Here is a 22,287-nt window from a genome sequence, read left to right on the forward strand (position 1 = left end):
CCGCAGCCTGCCTCCTCTGGAAACCACAAGTTTGATCTCTCCTTCTATGAGTTTGTTTTTGAAGTGTAATTGACCTACAACACTATGTTAGTTCCTTTATACAACTTAGTGATTCAGTGTTTCTGGACATTTCAACACTGATCACAGTAGGTGTAGTTCCTGTGATGTGTCACCATGCAAAGATATTACATAGCTATGGGCTGTATTCCTCACACTGGACATTTCATTCCCATGACTCAGTTTATTTTGCAACTGGATGTTTCTGCCTCTTAATCTCCTTCTTCCCCACTTTCCTCCCCTCTGGTAACCACCCGTTTGTTTGTTCTCTGTATCTACAACTGTTTCCTGTTTTGTTATTTTTATTCATTTGTCTTGGTTTTTAGAGTCTACATATGAGTGAAACCATAAGTGTTTTTCGTTAGCAGACTTACTTCATTTAACCTATTGCAATCAGTGTCCATCCATATCATCACAGATGGCAAGGTTTCATCCTTTTTTGTGCCTGAGTGCTATTTCTATGTGCGTGTGTGTGTACCACATCTTTATTCATTCATCCATTGTTGGATACTTATGTTGCTTCCATATCTTGGTTATTGTTTTTAAAAACATGCTGCCATGAACATAGGGGTGCATATATCTTTCTTGTTTTAATTTTTGTTTGTGACTGAGCTGGGTCTTCGCTGCTGTGCAGGCTTTCCCTAGTTGTGGCGGGCGGGGGCTCCTCTCCAGCTGTGGTGCTTGGGCATCTCATTGCGGTGAATTCTCTTGTGGAGCACAGGTTCTGGGGTGTGCAGGCTTCAGCAGTGGCAGCATGTGGGCTCAGTACTGGTGCCTCACTGGCTCTGGAGCTCAGGTGCCCAGGCTTCGTTGCTCTGCAGCATGTGGGATCTTCCCAGACCAGGGGTCAAACCTGTGTCCCCTGCACTGACAGGTGGATTCTTAACTGTTGGACCACAAGGGAAGTCCATGTATATCTTTTCTGATTAGTGTTTTTGTTTCCTCCTTTTCCCATATCAGGCTTCCATGATAGCTCCATTGATAAAGAATCCGCCTGCAATGCAGGAGATCCTGGCTCAATTCCTGGGTTGGGAAGACTCCCTGGAGAAAGAAGATAGGCTACCCACTATGTTATTCTTGCACTTCCCTTGTGGCTTAGCTGGTAAAGAGTCCACCTACAAGGTGGGAGATCTGGGTTCGATCCCTGGGTTGGGAAGGTCCCCTGGAGAAGGGAAATGCTACCCACTCCAGTATTCTGGCCTGGAGAATTCCATGGAAATATATATATATAGTCCATGGAGTTGCAAGGAGTTGGACACGACTGAGTGACTTTCACTTTCACTTTTCCCATATCTCTTGTACCCCACTGGGTAGAGTACAGTATTAAATTCCAGAACCAAACCTTCCTCAGAGCAACCAAGATGTCATCACTGGGGGCAGAAAGGCCTGGCCCTGAGTGAGCCTGGACCTGGGCAAGATTGGGGTATAAAATGGATTGCAGGTTCTGGGGTCAGCCAAGGAGTGGGTATCACAAAGCCTAGAAGTTTTGGACCCCAGGGTGCAGTTGGGCAGAGGACAGGACCCATCCCCCAAGCCCTGTCTCTCTGTCCTCTGAGGTGCTCCTCTGGTCACTCCAGGGGGTAGACGGAGAGGGATGAGCTCAGAGCTTAGTGCTGGAAAACATGGTCCCGGCCACGGCTCGGACTCTTGGGGCCTCTGGTTCCTCATCTGCAAAGTGGGCGGTCGGGTGAGGACCTCAAGGGTCTCATCGTGGTGCTGTGAGACACAGATCACAGCACGAGGCTCCACGAGGTGCCCCATGGATCCCATTGCTTCCCTGGAACCGAGGTTCAGAGAGGGAGCCCTGTCTTGCCATGCCTGGGCTAAGAAAGGCGACCAAGCCCCTTTAGGCAGTTTTTAGTAAGCCCCGCTGCATACACTTGCTGAGACCAGACACAAAGGTGGGAAACCTTCAGCCTGTTGCTCCAAGTGGGGAATAAGATTGCTAATAGTGGGACAGCTCTAGAACTTTCTGAACAAAGAGTAGGTACAGTGTGGGCTTGGGGCTACAAAACCGAATGGAGTGACGTGGTACTTTTTGAGGTTGTGCTGCATTTTAGCCTAAATGTCACAAAGGAACCAGCAAACTAGGCATCAGCCTGCCCTTTGCCCTCAGTGTCTTGGGCAGATTTTACTCTGGTTTCCTGAAACAGCCAGTGCCGAAAAGAAGGCAGTGTTTCCATTTAATTGTGTTTTCTCTTTAAAGATTTATTCCTATGCCTGTGTCTGGCGAGAACTTCTGGCTGAATTTTTCAAAAGTGAATCCTGTTAGGATGAGGCTGAAACTGCCGGAGCTCTGCAGGTTCCCGTGGCAATGATGTATGGCACCCAGACCCCACGAGGCCGCTTTGAATGCTTCTGGTATTCCTGGTGAGGTGGGGTCAGCACAGCCTGGAATCAGATTGCCATCCTGGCATTTGAGAACGTTCAGATAAGGGATAACCCACCGTCTAGAGACAGACCTTTTCCACAGGAAAAGCTGCATCTCCCCTCTGATCTAGAACAGTCCAAACTCAGTGCCTCTGAGCAGAGACCCCAGAAAGAGACAGAAGGATTGTAAACCACGCTAGAGCACCCTCAACTGGTGAGGAAAAAGTGGAGTCCCTTGAGGCACTTTCTGCCTTGGAGGCCTCCCAGTGGGGCTGGCCAGGCTCTGTGTAGAGGGGGTGGAGGGCAGGTCCAAAAGCCCAGGAAATGGCCTGACAGCCTGGAGTCCACCTTGACAGGTCTGTCCTGGAGACTGTTCTCTCAGGCACCAGGCAGCACCAAGAAAGAGCTTCTGTGCTGAGGAGTTGCAGGAAACAGTAGAAACCCCAGCGCCTGCCAGCTGCAGGTACCTTCCAGCGTGGCTGTGCCCCCGGGCAAAGAGCGCAGAACTCAGACCAAAAGGCCGGGTCCTGACCCTTTATAGAGTTCCTGACAGTGGGTCCTACCCCTCTGCCCAGGGTCTGGGGTGACCTAGTTGTTCAGAAGCAGGGTGGAAAGATAGGCAGGCGGACAGACAGACATACCTGTGGATGTGGCCGTCCCCATGGCTGCACCCCAGACTCCTCCAGGTCTCCGGCGGCCCCATCCCTGCAGAGCGGTGCTGAGGGCAGAGGAAGAGGAATGTCCAGTGGCGACCACACCTCCGAACCCAGTGCTGAGGGCAGGCGGGCACTGGGAGAAGAGAGACTCTTTCTACTGAGTCTGAAGCTATGCTTCTAAGCCCGCCCATCCTCTGTGAAAAGGCCGGTGTCTCTGATTTGGACACTTTACTGCAAAACCTGTCTTTTAGCCCTGACTTACTGTATGGCCTTGGGTGGTGAGCCTTTGGCTTCCTTGGGCCTCTAGCTTGTCATCTCTGAAGTGGGACATGTGAGTGTCCCTTGGGGTCTAGGCCTCTGTAGGAAGTAGGAACTGGCGGCCTGCTCCCTCCTGGGCAGTGGTCGTGCTGGCTGCTGAGGGGTCGGCTGAGAACAGCAGCTGGTGCACCCGGAGCCTCCCTTTAGGGGCCGTGTGTCCAGACGTCTTTCAGGAGCGAGCACCCCACCAATCCTTTCCTCACCCCACTCTGCTGCTGCGCCCTGGGCCAGCCTTCTGCTCTCAGCCCTCAGTGCAGCCACTCTCCCGGGCACGAGCGGGAGCAGGACACAGCTGCACCCTGGTGGAGGTCTCTGTCTGGGAGGCCTTGCGGATTGGCCGGGCTGGACACAGTGATGAGTGGGCTACCTGGGGAGGCCATGAGCTTCCTGTTGTGGAACAGCGGGAGCCAGGCTGAGTTCTGGACAGGGGGTTCAGTGGTTGTACGTGGGCTAAGAAAGGACCCTGGAAGACCTGATGCTCAGGGCAGCATTCAGGGCTCTGGTGTTTTCTCTGCCAACGTCCCACATAAGCACACACCTCTGAGGGCTGACGGAGCTCTTTAGAGCCATCATTTCATTTGATCCTCTCATGACCCTGTGAGGCTGGGCTCTGTGTCCCCATTTTATGGATGAGGCGGCACAGCAGAGGGGTTGCACACTGAAGCCATGATGATCGCCGCACAGGGAGCCATCACCCTGCTTCTGCGCCCGAGTGTCACAGTCTTTAAAGTGGGGATAGTAATGAGGTGGTTGTCGGTTAAATGTAGGTGATACAAAGCCCGTAGCACAGCCTGGCTTGGAGGAAGCCTTATTGTTATTTGGGTGAGCCGGGACAAGCGCTTCCATGTTCTACTGTCAGATCCGAGGCTCTGGTCACCACCCGTGGCATCATCTGTGGGGATGGACTGGCCCTGCCACTCGCAGATCCTGCCACGGTGTGCTCCAGGGCAGGCACATGTTTTCTGGCCCAGGGACTCAGCTCTGAGCAGGTGCAGGGGGTGCCAGGCCCTACACGTGCCGGCTGCCTAAGAAGCCCTCCCCTGCTCCCCCCACCCGTCTGCTCTGGGTCTTGCTCTGTGCCAGCCAGGCTGGTGCTGCCGCTGTCACTGTGCACACCCTGCCTGGACACTTGCAAGCCCCTCTCCGACCAAGCCAAGGAGGTGGCCCCAAGATGGTCCCTGGCTGAAGACCCCCCTGCCAGCCTGAAGGCGGCTCTGTTTGTCAGCTCTGGCTCTTGAGCCCCTTGTTGTGTCCCCCTCCCTCACAGATGTGTGATGTAGAGAGCAGACCCTGAGACCCCAGATCCAGGATTAAACCCCAGTAGGGGCATTAGCTGGCTGTGACCTTGAGCAAATCTTTTTTCTCTCCAGACCCTCAGTCTTCTCTTCTATAAAATGGGAATAATGCAAGCCTCACGGTGTTGTTACAAGGTTCAAACCAGAGGTTGTATGTTACGTGCTCAGTAAAAAAAAAAAAATAGCTAATCCTAGCTGTTCCTTTGCCATCAAAATTCCACCCAGCCTGATACTTTCAGCTTCTTCTATGAAGGCAGAGCTCAGGCTGCAGTCAGCCTCATTGTAATTTCCGTTCCTTCACTTCTTCATTCCTTCATTGATGATTCAGTGCCCAGTCTGCGCCAGCTGATGTGTGGAGTGATGAGGGATAGGAAGATCATTAAGATAGGGTTCCCACCTTCCAGAGGGGCTCACAGTCCACCGGGAGAGGTGCACACGTGACCACGATCATAAGCCAGTGTGCTGCCGGCTGCGCAGGGAGCGAGGTTACAAGGCACCATAGGAGTGACTAGGATGGAGCAGTTAATCCCACAGGATGAGCAGGGAGGGCCTCACAGAGGAGGTGCTGTTTGAGCTGGTATTGGAGGATGTGTCAGAACCTGCCAGGTAGAGAAGGGAAGCAAGACATTTATTCCTGCAAAGAAAATAGCTCTGGAAGAGGGGAGTTGGGGAGAGTGGTGTCAGGAGATGAGCCAGGTGACAGGCCTGAGTGCCTGGTCCAGACTCCCTTTGACCCACCCCACTGCCATGATGGTTGTGCCGAGGTGAGCTGGGACCAAGTTCTGTGCAGACTTTTTTCTTAAATGGAACAGTGATTCCCTTGAGCAGAGACCATTTTCTTCTTGCTCTTCCAGTCCTGTGCCTGTTGAGGGCCCCACACGCTGAGAGTTGAATCAGGTGACTGCGTCGGGGGGACACCCGAGACCCGGGGCAGGTTGGGGTCTGTCCACACCAAGGCTTGGGAACAGCCAGGACAGGCCTTTCAGATGCGTGCCTCCCCTCCACATGCAGCCCGCCGCCTGCTGGCAGATCGTTCTCCCTGAGTTTCTAAGGTGGCTGGGGGTCACCAGCCGGTTCTCTTGCTGAGTGTGTTCCCCTTTCCTGCCTGAGACCTGAGGGCAGGTGCTAACCAACATCATGAGCACCTTTCTGGACGCCCATATGCTCTCAGGAGACCCATCCTGAAGCCCCTGAAGATGTGCCTAAAGCTGTGACTGTCCCCTGTGCTGGGTTGTCATTGTGGTCCTGTCAGTTGGCTCCCACCCCCCCCCTTTTTTTTTTAATGAATGTATTGCTTTTTCATCAAGTCCTTTTCACAGACTAACCCTCTCCCTCATGTTCTGTTTGTTTTTCCCTCTCCTCTCTCTGGTGCCCCTTCTCCTTCTCCAAGACTGACCCTTGGTTATCGTTGCAGAATTACGGCAGCGGCATGAGACCACCACCCAACTCCCTCGGCCCCGCCATGCCCGGGATTAACATGTAAGGCCACACCCCTGCTGGCAGCCCAGAGCCTGTGGGTGTGCCCACCCTCTGTTCCCCCTGAGAAACTCATGATGGCCGGAATCACTGACACCTCTCTGGACCTCAGTCCCCTCATCAGTAGAGTGAGGAGGTTGAGCGTGCCGGTGACAGGACCTCATAGACGCCCATACAGGGCTTGTCCCTGCCAGGCGCAGGTCTGAGCTTGCTTCGTGGGTTAACTCCCCTCATCTGCACGGTAACACTGCGAAGTCCTAGCGTTATGCTGTGTTATCAGACGGGATAAAGTAACCCACCCAGGGTCACACAGCTATAAGTGGCAGGGCCAGGTTTGGAGCCCTGTACCACCCATTGAGTGCTTCAGTGGTATAGCACTTTTTGTGGTAGCAGATCCCTGTGTGTATCTGTGTCCTTCTTAGGAAAGTGCACTTGCGGAGGAAATACTGTTCTTCACAAATTTTGCATATAATGTATTGGGGTCTGTAGATTTCTACCCATGAAAGTACATGTTTTTACCCCAGTCCTAGGACTGTATGAAGGACTTCCTGTTAGTGATTTTGGCCCTCTTGTTCTGCCCCTGCTGGCACTACCCATGTTGGCATTTATAGCATCTTTTTCATTGTCTTTATCTCTCTCTCCTCTCAGGGGCCCGGGAGCTGGCAGACCCTGGCCCAATCCTAACAGTGCTAACTCAGTGAGTACCCAGGTTGGGGGTGGGGTGTGCTGTTTGCTAAGGGTGGGTGGGGTTCCACGGTGCAGGGTGGTTCCCGTCCCCAGGTTGGAGGTGTCACGGGGAGTGGGATGCAGCAAGATTCCACCTGATGCTTCCAAAGGGAAACCTATCTGTAAGGGGAGATTTGGGAGTACCACGCTAGACCCATCAGAGGCTCTGTACAAGCTGGGGTGTGAGCTGGGAGCTGGGCTCAGAGCCCTGTCCATGAAGGGACTCCTGCCGGCCTCCTCTTCCTTGGCAGGGCAGGCCCTCAGCACTCAGAGGAGGGAACTGGGAGGGGGCTAGGTGCAGACAGTCCAGGGCAGGAGGCCACGGGGTGGGGTGAAGCTCTCACTTCCCTGTCCTTGAACTAGAGGGTCTCCTGTGCCCAAGGTTCCCTGCCAAGGCTCTGGGACCAATTCAGTATAGGAACGGGACTCTGCTCACATCCTTGGCCCTCCTAGAGACACCGGTGGCTCAGTGTGTTTCCTGTCAAGAGTGGGATTGTGTCCCCGAGAGTACTTGGAAGGCAGAGCACATGTTGCCCGTCGGAGGAGGTGTCTCTGACCCATGGTTCACCCCTTTCTTGTTTCTAGATTCCATACTCCTCCTCATCACCCGGTACCTACGTGGTGAGTGTGTGCAGGTTTGGGGCATTGCATGTCTAGTCCTCTGTGACTGCAGGGTCGGGGGGATCCCTTGTCTCTTTGTTTTCAAGACATGTTGTGAGCACAGATTCCAAACTGTGCTAGAATTTACTGTCAATATGCAGGTATTTGTACCTACTGGTGTCCCAGAAGTCCCCTCACAAGACCCAGAGTTGGGACTTCCATCCAGGGAACTGACCAGTAGACGAGTCAGCTTCCACCGCAGGCATGGTTTCACTGGGCTCCATGCATCTGAGTGCACACGCACGCCCGCAGTTGCCTTCTGGTACACAAAAGGGAAGGAAGGAGTCCAGTTCCCCCAGGCCTTTAACAGCTGGGTTCTGTATGGACAGTGGCGGCTGAGTGAGAGCTAAATGTGGGGCTGGGCCCTGGGTGAGCATGGGCTGCTGATGTGGCTGGAGCTCGGGGTCTCTCCCCACATGTGTCATCACCGTGGGTTTCCGACATCAGTTTTTAATCTTGTCTCCAGGGACCCCCTGGTGGTGGCGGCCCCCCAGGAACACCCATCATGCCTAGTCCTGCAGGTAAGAAAGAAGGCTGGGGGACGGGTGCCACTGGAGGAGTAGGAAGTCCTGGAGGGGCCTGGTACAGAGCCAGCGCTGGCTGGCCACTCTTCCTGAGCAGTGTACCCCTCACCTGGCATCTTGACATCAGGGATTTATTTAGTGGGCAGAAGACCCTGGTGCCACCAGCCCACCCTGCAGCTTCAGCTGGGGCACTCTTCACTCCAGTTGAAGGACAGGGCAGGGCAAGGAGATTCAAGAATGAGGGGTCTCGCTACTCTTGACTCCCCCTGGTCAGAGAGAATCCTGTCCTGGTTGTCGCTTCTCTAGATGACTGGAAAGGGGCTTTGGGGTTCTGGCCTCCTGGGCCCAGGACTCTGCAGAGTGATGCCTCTTGAGTGTCCAGAGCTCTTGGTTTCTGGTCCTCTATATCAGAGATCCCTTTTTGCCCTTTTCTTCAATAGAAGAGGGCACGTGTACTCACACACATATAGCATCACAATTGTATTTCTTTCCCAGCTAAGAATAGCGTACCACCAACTAGAAGGAATTCAGCATGCCATCTTTACCCACCCCCAAAATAAAAAGTGAGAGGTAGTTGGATTTCTGCCCAAGAAGTATGGTGCCTGCTCCTGATATAAATATGTTAGCTGATTTCCTCGGGAGACTTTTCTGGCTAATTGGGGAGACAGAGGGGTCCCTCCCACCCCCTCCTCTGCTCCCCATGGCAGGAAAGCTGCTCGGCAGCAGGGGCGGGGCTGGCGGCGGCCGTGAGGCTCCCACTCCGGCTCCCTCTTTCTGCTGCTGCATTTTTATGAGCTGCATGACCTACATTCAGACTGGGTCACATTAAACCACTCCATATGTTACTGCGTCTCCAGCCCCATCTCTGCCTCTCCCTCCTGCCCCATCAGCTTGGCAGAGTGGCCCCTGGGTCATCTGTGGTGTCGTTCTTTCCCAGTGTGATTAAAACTGCCAGCCTGGGGTCGGGGAGAGCACAGGTGGTGGTCGGGCTGCACCTGCGTTGTCCCAGGCAGCATCTGGGGAGCATGTTTGGTTTGGGGCGGAGGCGGGTGAGGGGGGCGGAGATGATTTTGCTGTGTCCACACTGCTGTCCAGAACCCTGAAATCCTTCCTTTCAGGGTTGAGTGGTTTTCACAGTTGAATTTTCTGTGATTAAAAACTTTGTGAATCTTCATTAAATACAAATTAGCCAGAAAATGCTGGTACTTAGAGGAAATTTTAGGTGATAAAATACAAAAGAATGAGTTCAAGTGCCATGAGTTTGTTTTAATTAAGCAATGAATTAATCACCCCGACTTGCGGGTTTCCACTGTTCTACAGATTCAACAAATTCCAGTGACAACATCTACACAATGATTAATCCGGTGCCGCCTGGAGGCAGCCGGTCCAACGTAAGTCTGCTTTCTAATAATTTACATATCAGATACCATAACAAATCATAATTAACTTCATCAGCTGAGGGGAAAGCAAGTTTAATTGATTTCAGCCATTTGTTACCAAAGATGAATAAAATAAACCATCAGAAAAGTGATTAACTCTTGGGCAGCTTGGTTCCCATTTCATAGCTGGCAGGGGGTGGCAGAGAAGGGGGTGGAGTGATCCCCACCCCTCTGGTCAGAGCAGGGTGCCCAGCCTCACTGTGGGGACCCCCCTGGCGCCCAGCCTCACTGTGGGGATGCCTGCTGGCGCCCAGCCTCACTGTGGGGACCCCTGCTGGTGCCCAGCCTCACTGTGGGGACCTCCCCCTGGCGCTCAGCCTCACTGTGGGGATGCCTGCTGGCGTCCAGCCTCACTGTGGGGACCCCCACTGGCCTGAACGGGGTGTTGGTGAGGAAGAACACAGGCTGCAGGGGGCTTGGAGGGTGGTCTGGGCCAGTCCCTGCTCAGCTGACTGGCTGTACACCTGGGCGATGATGCCTCACCCTCTCTGGTTTGTTTCCTTGGCTGTGGAGCTTGCGGAGGAGGTCTCCAGGTACCTGCCTGCCCTGTGCCTCTGGGAGCCCTCTGACTCCCACATCCTATAACCTCTCTGCCTCTCCTCGCTCCCTTCCCTCCTCTAGAAACCACTCCCTCCCTTCCTGGCCCCTCAATGTTCCCACCCTGCTGGTGGTATAGCTCGGATACCTCCTTTCCTGGTCCCTGCTCACCACTCCCTCTTGTGTTCCCGTACTGGACCATGCAGCTGTGGCCTGTCTGCCTCTCCTGACTGGGAGCTCCCTAAGGACAGGGCTGGTCTGGCAGCTCTTCCTGGCTAGGCAGGAAAGGCAAATCCCACTGGGCTTGCCCTGAGGGAGCTCAGGGTGTGGAAAGGAGGCTGTCATGTGACCACATCAGTAGTTTAGGGACAGTGGAGCCAGAGCGTGAGCTTGCAGTTCCAAGGTTGGCTCTGGCCTTTAGGATGCTCGGTCTGGTTCTGCTGGTTCGGTTCCTGGTGTAACTCCAGAGTCACCCCATGTGCTAACAGCCCTGACTCTGGGCTACTCAATGCTGGACACTGCGTGTGTTGCAGCCTCTGGGTGGAGGTCGTAGGCCTGCCACCTGGGGGTGCCAAGACAAACCAACCTGGATCCCATGACTGAGAACTGGGGACCCTGCTCCTCACCTGCCAGTCCACCGCCTTCTCTCCCTGTCTCTCCGAGGCAGCCAGTACCTCCCATACCCCTGCCTCTCCCTAGGGTGGCCAACTATTTGGGTTTTAGCACCAAAAGCCCTGTGTCCTAAGAGATGACTTCCCAGGGCACAAAAGTCTTTCCAAGTTTTAGCAATGGATGCAGAAAGTTGGGCAGAAATGTACAAGACCCATTTAGCTGCCCTAAAGACAGGACCGAGCACATGAAAATGGCCTAGACTCCCCTCCTGCCATGGTTGCTGTTGCCATATTTTACCAACCACAGATGCCAGTGGTCGTGGTCTGTGACTCTCAATGATGGATCATCCATGTTGCATCTCTCCAAAGGGTACCACTCAAGCGCACAGCATCCAGGCCCTGGCAGAATCCGCCTTTGACTCTGCCTGCAGTTTAACTATGAGGCTTTGTGTCAAGATAGTGCAGATGTCATTTTTCACACTGTGAGCATCATGGTCATGTTTTCTAAGAGCTCAAATAGTGAAAATGAGAACGATGAGACCACAGCCCCAGCGTGACCCTGACATGTCCAAAAAAGAGAAGCCTGAATGAATTTTAATGACAGATGTGAGGACACACAGACCTGCATCAGGGAGGCAAATAACCAAAATGGAACGTACTGGCAGGTGTGTAGAAGAGAAGAGGTATGGGTGGAGGAGGGGTGGGAGAGTGCATGGCCATCTGGGACGTGACATGCACATCCCGCTAAATCAATCGCAAGTTTTGTGTGCCATCCAAAGGAACACCAGCCCTCAGTGTAATGTAGAGAGGCGGCAGCCACACTTGGCGGGGCCGTGGCCCTGAAATGATCACCGTCACCATGTTGGTCCTTTGATGGCTCCATGAACTGAGAAGATTACATTTCCTGATTCAGAGGCTGCAACTGAAGGGGTGAACAGAAGGGGAGTTTAGATGACAACAAGTGTGTTGGTCCTTCATGCTGTGTAGCTGATTCTGTTGTATCATCCCAACAGTCGGGGAGCTTTCTTCCTCAGATCAAGTGGTTCATCAGACCGTCTCAACAAAACTGTGTCCCTAGCTTTTAGGCACTTTGACTTGAAAGCTGGAGCTTCACCTTGTCATCTTGATGTCATCGAAGAAGATGTTAATGAAGTGTGGAAGAGAAAGAAAATATTACTGTTCTCTTGTCCAACTACAAACCACACTTTGCTCGTTTATCTGCATATTTGGCAGACAGTGCAGTTAATTTGGCAAGTTTCATTTAGTCCATGAACTTCTTACCTGCTAATTTCCCCACCCGCCTTGTCCCTAATAGTGCTGCCAAGGGGGCTGATTTGCTTGCCTGTGATAATCCAGCTTTCATAATGAAAGGTTTTGGTCACTTGTTGATTTGCTCAAAACATGCAGAAACAGATTTTTGAGTTTATAAAAAAAGAGAAGGCCTCGGACACGTGCCCACAGATGCCTGGCGTTATTGCTGGCTGTAGAGATGTGAAAACGTCAGCCTGCTCTGATGCTCTTCTCTTAGAAACACTGTGAGATGAGAATGTGGAACGGAATTATAATAAAGTAGAAACATAGCTGCTGCTTCTCCAGAACTGTTTGATGATCTTCAAGAGGCCACCAGGAGCCCAGGTGAGGCTGAGTGGACTGCACTTGAGCTGTTTAGTGTTGTAGAGGGGCTGTGACAAAGCCTTGTACAGCCAGAGTAATGGCTCACCGTTTGGAAGCGAGACTGCTTGAGAACTCATAAAGTGTTATAGGCAAGGGCAGCCAAGTTAGCTAAGACTTTCTCAACATTTTTATTAAAACTGTGACTTACTTAGAATCCAGCTTATATCTCACAAGTTCAAATTACCTTTGTGCTTTAAAACCATTTTCCCTGAGAAAGAGGTTTAATCGATGACATCCAGTGTGCTCGGAATGTTTAGAAATGACGGACGTCATAGGCAGGCACAGCCCATCTGATGAGCTCCTAGGTGAAAAGGGCCTGACAAGTGGCCGACCTTCCGAAACCCACGTGTAGATACAAAGTGGACGGACATCTTCAGAGAACTGGAAGCAGATTCCTACAGATCCAAAACCTGTGTGGTTAAGTAAAATCCTAAGCACTGCATGCGCGGATGTTCTTGTGGAGCGGAGAGTTTGGTGTTGCTATGTTGGACTGACACCAGTGCTTGATGAGAGCAGAGTGGCAAGTCAGTGCTTTTTCTGTTTGACTCTTCAGTTTTGCCCTCCATAAAAGAAGGGTGTCCAAAGCCTGCAGGCGATTCAGAGAAGCATTAGTGGAAAAGCAAGCACCATTTGCCTTGTTGGGCGCCTGAAAGTGAGATGAGTCCCTAGCAGCTCTCTTGAAGTCCCCTGGGGAAAAATCTGCCGCAGCTCTTGCTCTGGCCACATCTTCTCAACATTTAAATATCCAGTTTAAAGAGTTAAAGTAATTTACTATGTCAGAAGACAAATTCTATAAAAGTGTTATATCTTTCCCATGTCATTTGTTTAACTAGCCATCCTACTGTTTGCCACTGTTCACTAGTTCAGCTGTTCTGTAATAGAATTTGAGTAACAGAAAAGTAAATAATACAGAATAAACAACTGGATATCCACATTCAGATGAATGAAGCTGGACTACTTCCTTATACACAAACAGAAAAATTAGCTCAGACTAGACCCTAGGCCTAAATGTCAGAGCTAAAACTATCAAACAATTAGAAGAAGATATAGGAATAAATCTTTTGTGACCTGGGTTAGGAAAGCCTTCTTAGCTACTCTGAAAGCACAAGTGACAAAAAGTAGCTGCACTGGACTTCATCAAAATTTAAAATTCATGCTTCAGAGGACACAGTCAGGAAAGTAAAAAGACAGCCCACAGAAAATATTTGCAAGTCATACGTCTGATAAGGGTCTTGAATTGTAAACGTGTAAAGAATTCTTAGAACTCAGTAATGAAAAATGAACCCAACTTTAAAATGGGCCAGGCATCTCAATAGACGTTTCTCCAAACTTGTACAGAGAACCAATAAGCACATGAAAAGATGATCAGTGTCATTAGTTAATAAAAGAAAACTTCAGTGGGTTATCACTTCACACCCACTAGGATGGCTAGAATCAGAAAGACAAATAATGAGCGGTGTTGGTGAGGATGGGAGGAAATCTGAACCCTCACATGGGAACATAAACTGGTGCAGATGCTGTGGAAGAGACTGGCAGTTCTTCAATAGGTTAAGCAGTTACTGTGACCCTGCAGTTCCACTCATTGACATCTACCCCAGAGAAATGAAAACATGTCCACACAATTGTACACAGATGTTCACAGGAGCATTAGTCATAATAGCCCAAAAGTGGAGACAACCACAATGTCTGTTGACTGATGAAAATGTAGTACATACATAAAATGTAATGTTATTTGAACATAAGAAGGAATGAAGTACATGATGCATGCTTATAACATGGATAAACCTTGGAAACATTTCACTAAGGGAAAGAAGCCAGCCACAAAGGTCATATACAATTTATATGAAATAACTAGAATTGCTAAATCTATGGATTTAGCCTGGAGTCTCCTGTGGATGGAGGAGCCTGGTGGGCTGCTGTCCATGGGGTCGCACAGAGTCAGACACATTGTGACTTGGCATGCATTGGAGAAGGAAATAACCCACTCCAGTATTCTTGCCTGGAGAATCCCAGTGACAGAGGAGCCTGGTGGGCTGCCGTCTATGGGGTCGCACAGAGTTGGACACAACTGAAGCGACAGCAGCAGCAGCTAAATCTGTGACACAGAGAATAAATTAATGGTTAATGTAGGCCTGGGGGTTCAAGGGGGAATGGGGAGTGATGGCTCATGCGTACAGAGTTCCCTTTGGGGATGATGAAAATGCTCTAAAATCAGTTGTGGTGATGGTACAACTTGCTAAGTACACTGACAACCACTGAATTGTGTACTTATTAAATGAGTCAGTTGTATGTGGTTAAAAATAGCATGAAAGTACACAAATATAAGATACCTGTTTTTGAAATACGTTTATGCAAGTGTAATACATGTGCATAATTGTTGACTGTATTATCAAATTTGGGGATTTAAAAAAATATTTACGTATTTTATTTATTTGGCTGCATCAGGTCTTTAGCTGTGGTAGTCAGGATCTTTCGTTGCAGCACACAGTCTCCGGTTGTGGCCAGGGCTCAGTATTTGTGGCATGCGGGCTTAGTTGCTCCATGGCGTGTGGGAGACTGGACCTCCAGGGAAGTCCCCTGGATATATTTGGTCTGGTAGGACTGTGTTTGGGTAGGTCACCCTCATCCTCCTATCACTTGGGTTAATAAGCATGAAATGGATTGCCAGATGGCAAAATGTGCCCCCTGGCCCGCCAACAACCCTGGGAAGCCACTGGGGAGGCGAGGATGCTGTCTTCAGAGGGTATGTGAGTGGGTGTCAGGGTGAGGAAGCAACTGGTACCCCAGCAGTCTCCTCACAGCAGTCTTTGCATCAGCTGGTCCTGCTGCCATCTGCTAAGAGGGCTTTTTACTTCTGCTCAGGCAGGACCCTTTCAGAAATGAAGCCATGGCACATTTCTCCCTGCCCAGATCCTGACCCTCAATTATTTTTTCTCTCTGCCACCTCCTCTCTGCAGCCTATCGTGATTTCTCTGCCTTTTCCCCAATGCCTCCCTCTGAAGCTGCAGCTGTGCTTGTCTAGGTCTCAGTATCCTGTGAGGTAGCTGGGTGTCCATGGCTGCACTCTTCCTCCAGGCTGAGGCCCAGGTGTGACTCAGCGCCCAGCACAGGCCACATGCCAAACAGGCCTCTGCTCGGCTACTCCCATCCCCTGTCCACCCTTGCCTCTGGTTGGTACCCCAGGCCTTGGCTCTCCAGACTGGGCTCAGCCATCCCTTGGTGGCCATGCCTTGTGACCTCTGGCCTTTGCTTGCGTCTTTTCTGAGATGGGGGTGATATTTCCAGACAGGCCTGAGGAAGGGAGTGGAGCAGATGAAACGTCGTCTGCATGATGAATGCAGATGAATCCATCTGCATCTCTAGTTCTGCTCACTAGTGAGCACCCCCACAGAGTCCCAAAGAGAGAACGCCTGCCACCAACGCCCCAGCTCTCCGCACATTTCAGAGGAGGAGGCTCATGTGATGGCTCCAGGGCCAGGCTGCCCGAGGTCCAGCCACGGCTCCTCCATCTCCTACCTGGGAGATTTAGGGCCAGAGCATGGTCCACTGTGTGCTTCAGTTTACTCATCTGTAAAATGGGGAGGAAAGGCATTAATAGTTTTATTCCCAGGCCTGGCTCAGTGGGTCACTCTGTCTCTGTGAGCCCCACATACTGCCTTGGGGATGGAAAGAGCCCCAGGTGGGATCCAGGAGGCCTGGTTTGAGAGTTGCCTCTGGTGCCTTGGGCCAGCCGCTCCCTCTCTCCTGGTTGGCTTCCTCCCGTGGTGCGTAGGCCTCTGCCCTGCACGGTCCAAGGGCTTAGGGGAGGTGCCACCTCCGGCCTCCTGGTGTTCAGTGCCCGAGTGTGCCTGAGAGCAGCTCCCCAGAGTGGAAGCTCTCGGGGGCCGCACTTCTGTGTTGCTGGGTATGGAGCCCCGCGAGGGTCGTGGCGGGCCCGCTCAGGTGCCACGCTCTGTGCTTCTCCCACAGTTCCCAATGGGTCCAGGCTCGGACGGCCCGATGGGGGGCATGGGCGGCATGGAGCCACACCACATGAACGGCTCGTTAGGTAAGTCAGCACCCTGCCTGACTTCCTGGGAAGCCTTCTCTGCCTTGGCTCCGGGCTCCACTGAGCCCAGTCCCCACAGGAAGATCTGAAGAGGAAGATGTTGCCTGGGTAGAAGGTCCTCTTTGGCAAAATATTTGGGGTTTGGGTGGAAGCATTTGGAGGCCCCTGCACAGAAGAGCGGATGAGACCCTGAACTGGACTTTCTTTTCTCCTTCCAGGGTCAGGTGACATAGATGGACTTCCAAAAGTGAGTGTGTGTTCCCTGACAGCACCCTCCAGAAAGCCTTTCCCCCCATCCCGGGAAGGGGTGGCAGGTTGCTGGCAGCCCGGGGCTCACCATGTCTGCTCTCTCTGCAGAATTCTCCTAACAACATAAGTGGCATTAGCAATCCTCCAGGCACCCCTCGGGACGATGGCGAGCTAGGAGGGAACTTCCTCCACTCCTTCCAGAATGACAATGTAAGTGTGCCCACCACCACCCTTATTTCACCCCCTGGGTCCTCACTGTATCCTCTGAGCCCTGGGACTACTGATTGACGTTTCAGAGTCTCCTGGCCAAGACCTGTCTGCTGGGCCAGTGTCCTGGCAGCTGTGTCATGAGTCTTTCACCTTGGTTATTTTTCCACACAAGATGGAGAGCCCTCACAATGCCCCCGCCCACCCCCACCAGCCCATGGTGTGGTGCTGACCCCTCGTCTCCCGAATGCGACCTTCCCCAGGCGTGCACACGCAGGCACGGTGCCTCCAGCGCTGATGAAGCTCACGTGGCTGGACGAGCGCTGGGCCCTGGCCCCCAGAGTCCTTGTCTCCGTCTGTGTCCTCCCGTCCTGGAGGGCAGGTGTGCGTGCAACCAGGGCCTTCCTGGGGTCTCAGTGCCGAGGCGCTGGCTGGCTGTTTTTTCATATTAGGCTTCTTGTTTAGTCTCATCTGAAGAACCAATGTCAGGCTTCTGTAGCTTTTGAGGACCCAGGCCGGCTCCCACCCCAGTCCTCGGCAGTCCGTGGCCCTATGAGGGGAGGGCAGGGGCTACTGCTGGCTTCAATAGGAAAGGGGTGATTTGGAGAGGGAAGGCGGGGGCAGGACAGGCAAGTGAGGGATCACAGGCTGGCACGGGGAGGGGATGGTTTCTGAGCCCTGCCTGCTGGCCCCTTGCCTACCCAGAGCCATTGTGGGTGTCTCAGCCCAGCCCCGAGACAGGCCCTGTCCGGCTCTCTGCAGTGAGACCTCCACAAGGCTGCCACACCCGGCCCTCACGACCCCCCTTCTCTGCTTCTCCCTTCAGTATTCTCCAAGCATGACGATGAGTGTGTGACTCCCCCCCTCCTCTTCTCCGAGACGCTGAGAGAGCCGGCATTGCAGGCGGGAAGATGCCAGAAATTATGCAAGAAGAAGTGAGGTGTCATTACCCAGGAGCTGGGGGAGGGGCGTCTCCTGCTCCCCCCCAACCCCCACCCTGTCCTCTACCCCCTCCACCTTTTCCAGTTTTAGTTTCATGCAATAAAAAGGCCGAACTTTTTATTCCATAAAACATGAAGGACAAAACTCAAAATAAAATATATTTCAAGTCAATGACCAGAAAAATCCCACCCTTGCCCTTTCCCGAAGGACCTTTGATGTCCATGACACTTTTCTGTTTTTTTTGTTTGTTTGTTTGTTTGGGGTTCTGCTGTTGTTGGGATTTTTTGTTTTGTTTTGTTTTCAGGGGGGTTTTTTTGGGGGAAAAATTTTTAAAAATGGAAGCTTCTAGCAAATCCCCCCAACCCCACCCCAATCAACCTCTTTGCTTTCTTCTTTAAAAAAAAAAAAAAAAAAGGACAAAAAAAAAAAATAAAACCAAGCCCCGTTGTCTGTACCCAAGCCCTTCCACCAGGAAAGCTAGTCTAGGTGTGAGATCTCACCTGTCTTTGTAGCCATCTAAAAATAATAATAATAATTATAATAAACTGGGCAGTTTACAATCGGTGGTTTCTTTCAAACGGCCTGTTTTGGAAAGAAAAAAGGAGTCACCCTTTTCCACTTGGGGTTTTTGGTTTGTGCTGACGAGCGAGGGAGGGGCGGGAACCTGTTTTGTTTTCGCTTGGTCTCTCCCAGCGAGGTGGCGACAGCAGCCACACAGCTTGGACCCCAGACCCCCTCCCCCCCGTGGTGTGGCCGGAGGGGCCAGACCACCAACCGCTTTCAGGATCCCGCCCCAGCGGAGCCGCGCCGTGACCCGGTTGGCATGCACTGTGTTCCCAGGACTGCTTCCTCCCTCTTCTGGACCTCTCCTCACCCACCTCCCGCCCCCTCCTCAGCCCCCGCCCCAGTCTTCCCAGTGAGAATCCTGCCAGCGGGGTGGTGGCTTGGAGCGGAGTGGGGGAGGCCGCCCCCGACAGGATGGCTATGACCTGGGACGTGGAAACCGTGACCTCTGCGTTCTCCTCCCTCGCATCGTCCACATTGCGTGTGCGGGCAGCATAGGGCTGGAGTTGGGTTTTCTTTTTTTTTTTTTTCTCTTGATTCTTCCTTCTTTTTCAAAGATGGGATATTGACCAGAATTGCTCTGTATATGCTTGGAACTGGATGGAAAGACTCTGGAATAGCTGTGGGGGGCGGGGGTGGGGGGACACGACAACCAAACATGTGCTGTTTCCGGACCTGTTTTTATTTTCAAAAACCGACAAATGCCACAGTGGAGCCTGTCCCCCTCCCAGGAGGAGTGACTCGTGGCCTCCCTCACCTCACCACCCTGCATTGAAACCTCTGTGTCTTGCCCTGAGACACCTGAATTCTTTGTACATTTACACCCCTCTCCCCCCTCCCTTGTAGCTGGTCTTTGTTTTCTTCCCTCTTTTGATCCATGTATATCATATTATGTGAGATATCATCTGCCTGAAAAAAGACCTTGTGCGGATTATTGGGAACATTGTAGCTGTTTCTGTGTTTTTTCTTACCTTGTAGTCTGGTTCTGAATTAAGAGAGGAAAAAAAAAAAAGTAATTATGATACATTGTAGTTTGTGTACGATATATGTTGATAACGTTTTATTAAAGGGACATCTTTTTTCCGCAGCCCTTCCTGACATGTTTGGGGGAACGTGGGTTGGAGTTTATTATACTGATTATAAAATGCCAGGCGACTGGCTGGGCAGAAATTCTGCTCCTGGTGCACAAGATCTTGTTCTGTGTTCCAGGCGTTGGCCTTCTTTTCCTGGGTGTGTTAATTCTGCATTTTCTATGGAGAGTTGGGGATGATGGGTTGGGAGGGAAGGCATGGTCTCATTTCAAATATTTGGGGGCATTCTAAAAGGCAGTTTCAGTTTCTCGTCTTGCAAATGAATTTTGGTTTGCCAGGATGTATTTTTCTGGAAAAGTAAGAAAAGGTTCCCAGTGCACAGTAGAGAGTCGGTGTCGGCTAGGATGGCCACATGGGCTGCAACCACGCCTGCTTTCTCCTTTCTGGTGAAATTTGTTTTGCAGATCCTAGGGTGCTGGGCCACGGGAGGTTATTTTATTTTTTCACCTCCAAGGCAGCAGGGAGCCCTTGAAAGATTTGAAGAGTGGCACAGTTCAACTTGAATTTTAGAAAACGATGCAGATTGCATCTTGGAAGATAGTTGGGTGGGGCTAGACAGATGGGAAATCCAGTGCCAGCTGCCGTCTAGGCAAGAGCTACTGCAGGCCGAACAGGTCAGCAGCAGTGGGCGCTGATTTGAACATTTAGAAGTAGAACTTTCTGCATCCTTGGAGCTTCGGGGCCTGCAGCAGGAGTGGGCAGGAAACGCACGGAATGTCTGAGCAAAATGTGACCTTAGCCCCACTTTTTATTGTAAGGACCAGCTTCAGATCCTGCCTTTGCCACTGTTCACTGTGTGGCCCTGGGCCAGTTGGGTCATAATGTCCTCAGTTGCCTCATCTATAAAATAGGGATAACAGTTTACCCATCGTGTGGTCGTTGTGAGGATAAGTGAACATTTGTAAAGTGTCTAGAATTGTGCCTTTTAAGTAGTAAGAGTAGTAGTGTTAGCTGTTGGCAGTACTGCTCCTCATCTGGGGAGTCTAAATGGGTGTGATGAGTAGCTGGGAGGCCCTAGAAAATCCCATTGTCCTTCCTGCCTCATCTGAGAACACGGCTTCCAAGGCTCTTCCTCATCACTGTTGGACAGATGAGACCTGGGTGGTTACTAACCTGCATCCACAGTTCTGAAGAGGCGTTTATGCACCAACTTGAACACCTGCCATGCCCCAGCCCAGTGCTGGGCAGAGAAGGTGGAGATGACAGTGAGGATGTGCTCAGTACCCTTGCTGCCCCTGCGCTTGAGGGCTCAGGCACAGTGGGGAGCAGTGACCTGAGGGAGGGTGTGCAGGTCACAGCGGCCCTTGCCTAGAGGAAGGAAGGACCCCCCAGCCTGTAATGAGAGCCTGCTGCACCCACATCCGCGGGAGGTGAGAACACTGGGCACCCTACCATCACCTTTATTGTTTCACCTCCAGGGCAGCAGGGAGCCCTTGAAAGATTTGAAGAGTGGCACAGTTCGACTTGAATTTTAGAAACGGTGCTAAAATCTGAATTTTAGGATCGGAAGGTGAAAACGGGAGGTGACACCTCCCCCCACCCCCCACCGAGCACCTCCAGAGTTGCTTTTGCCACACTCAAGGCTCTGGCAAGGGCTGGTTTGGGGTCAGCTTTGCAGCAGGAGAGGACAGGCTGATTGCCAGGTTTTTCACCACTCTGCCCTGTCCAGACCTGAGTGAGAGCAGGGCCAGGCAAAGCCAGCTTCTGCAGCCAGCATGAGGTTCCCAAGATGAGAGTCAGGAGGGGGCAGGGGGTCACTCCTGTCCTTTCACAGCAGTGGACTTTAGCCCATCACTGAAGCTTAGGCGGGAGTGGACAATCCAGGTCAGAGGCCGCAGCCTGGCAGCTTCTTTCCTGGTAGTCGTTACTGCCCACAAGGGGCTGGCTAGCCTGGGGCTCCAAGGCCAGGATCTGCCTGAGTCAGGAAAAGCTGACCCGGCCAGAGACCCATGCTCTGTCCCTCCTGGGTAGGCACCCCTCCCTGGAGCCAGAAAAGGAGAGCCTGGAGGCAAACCAGCTGTCAGCAGGGCCTGCTTGTGGGTGGGGGTGGGTGATGGAGGATGCGTTCAGCAACTGCCAAGGCACAGTCACAGCAGGCCTCCAGCTCGGGCTCAGCTGAGGCTATTCAGCCTGGTGCCCTGGGTGACCCTGAGGAATCCCCCACTCCCCACCTCTGCTGTCTCTTGAGGAGTCCAGATACTCCAGACTCCAGAGTCCCTCCCAGGCTTCTTTGAGGGCTCTGCCCTGAACTAAATGGAGCTGGGGCTCCCCTGGGCTCATTGGGTAGGGGTGCCAGAAACAAAAAGACCAGACCAAGCGAGGGGGTGCTAAAAGGTCCATTCTACCCGGTGCTGGCACTTGCCTCTCCATTCCCAGCTGCCTCTGGAGCTCCAGTCCTTGGTATGTTACCTGGGCACTCAGCTACCACCTTGGTTCCCTGCCTCCATCTCAGCCCTTCCAGTACCACAGAGATCTGACTCACTTCTGAGCATTCTTCAACTCTTTGATCTGTCCATTCATGTCTTTATTGAGCACCTGTTACACGCCAGAGGCTGTCCTAACACTAGGGAAACAGAGGTGCACAAAACAGATGTGGGAGGGCTGGCGATGCCCATCACTGAGGTGAGGCGGGCTGTGGGAAGAGCAGGTGGTGGTGATGCTCCATGAGATGCTTGTTCAGTCTCCAAGTGAAGATGTCAAGCAGGCAGGTCTGGGCCAGAGACGTTACTTAGGGAGTGGTTGGCATTCAAATGTCCTTGAAAGCCACAAGACTGAGACTGTCTGGAGAGTGAATGGAGAAGGGCCCCAGGTCTGGGCCCTGGGAAATAGAACCAGTGAAGGAG

General features: G+C 52.1%; 1 protein-coding gene across 2 annotated transcripts in view; it reads left to right on the plus strand.

Annotated features, from left to right (window-relative positions):
- Positions 1-19,440, plus strand: part of SSBP3 (single stranded DNA binding protein 3) — a 166,545-nt gene extending 147,105 nt beyond the window's left edge. For both annotated transcript variants that reach the window (XM_020871346.2, XM_020871347.2), the window contains 9 exons: positions 6,111-6,175; positions 6,821-6,869; positions 7,484-7,519; positions 8,025-8,079; positions 9,403-9,473; positions 16,313-16,391; positions 16,610-16,638; positions 16,749-16,850; positions 17,674-19,440. In XM_020871346.2, coding sequence (XP_020727005.1) covers positions 6,111-6,175; positions 6,821-6,869; positions 7,484-7,519; positions 8,025-8,079; positions 9,403-9,473; positions 16,313-16,391; positions 16,610-16,638; positions 16,749-16,850; positions 17,674-17,703 — 516 coding nt within the window. In that variant the 3' untranslated portion in view covers positions 17,704-19,440. The remainder of the gene's footprint in view (positions 1-6,110; positions 6,176-6,820; positions 6,870-7,483; positions 7,520-8,024; positions 8,080-9,402; positions 9,474-16,312; positions 16,392-16,609; positions 16,639-16,748; positions 16,851-17,673) is intronic.
- The last annotated feature ends 2,847 nt before the right edge of the window (positions 19,441-22,287 follow it).

This window comes from Odocoileus virginianus, chromosome 5, assembly GCF_023699985.2.
Source record: "Odocoileus virginianus isolate 20LAN1187 ecotype Illinois chromosome 5, Ovbor_1.2, whole genome shotgun sequence".
Taxonomy (NCBI): Eukaryota; Metazoa; Chordata; class Mammalia; order Artiodactyla; family Cervidae; genus Odocoileus; species Odocoileus virginianus.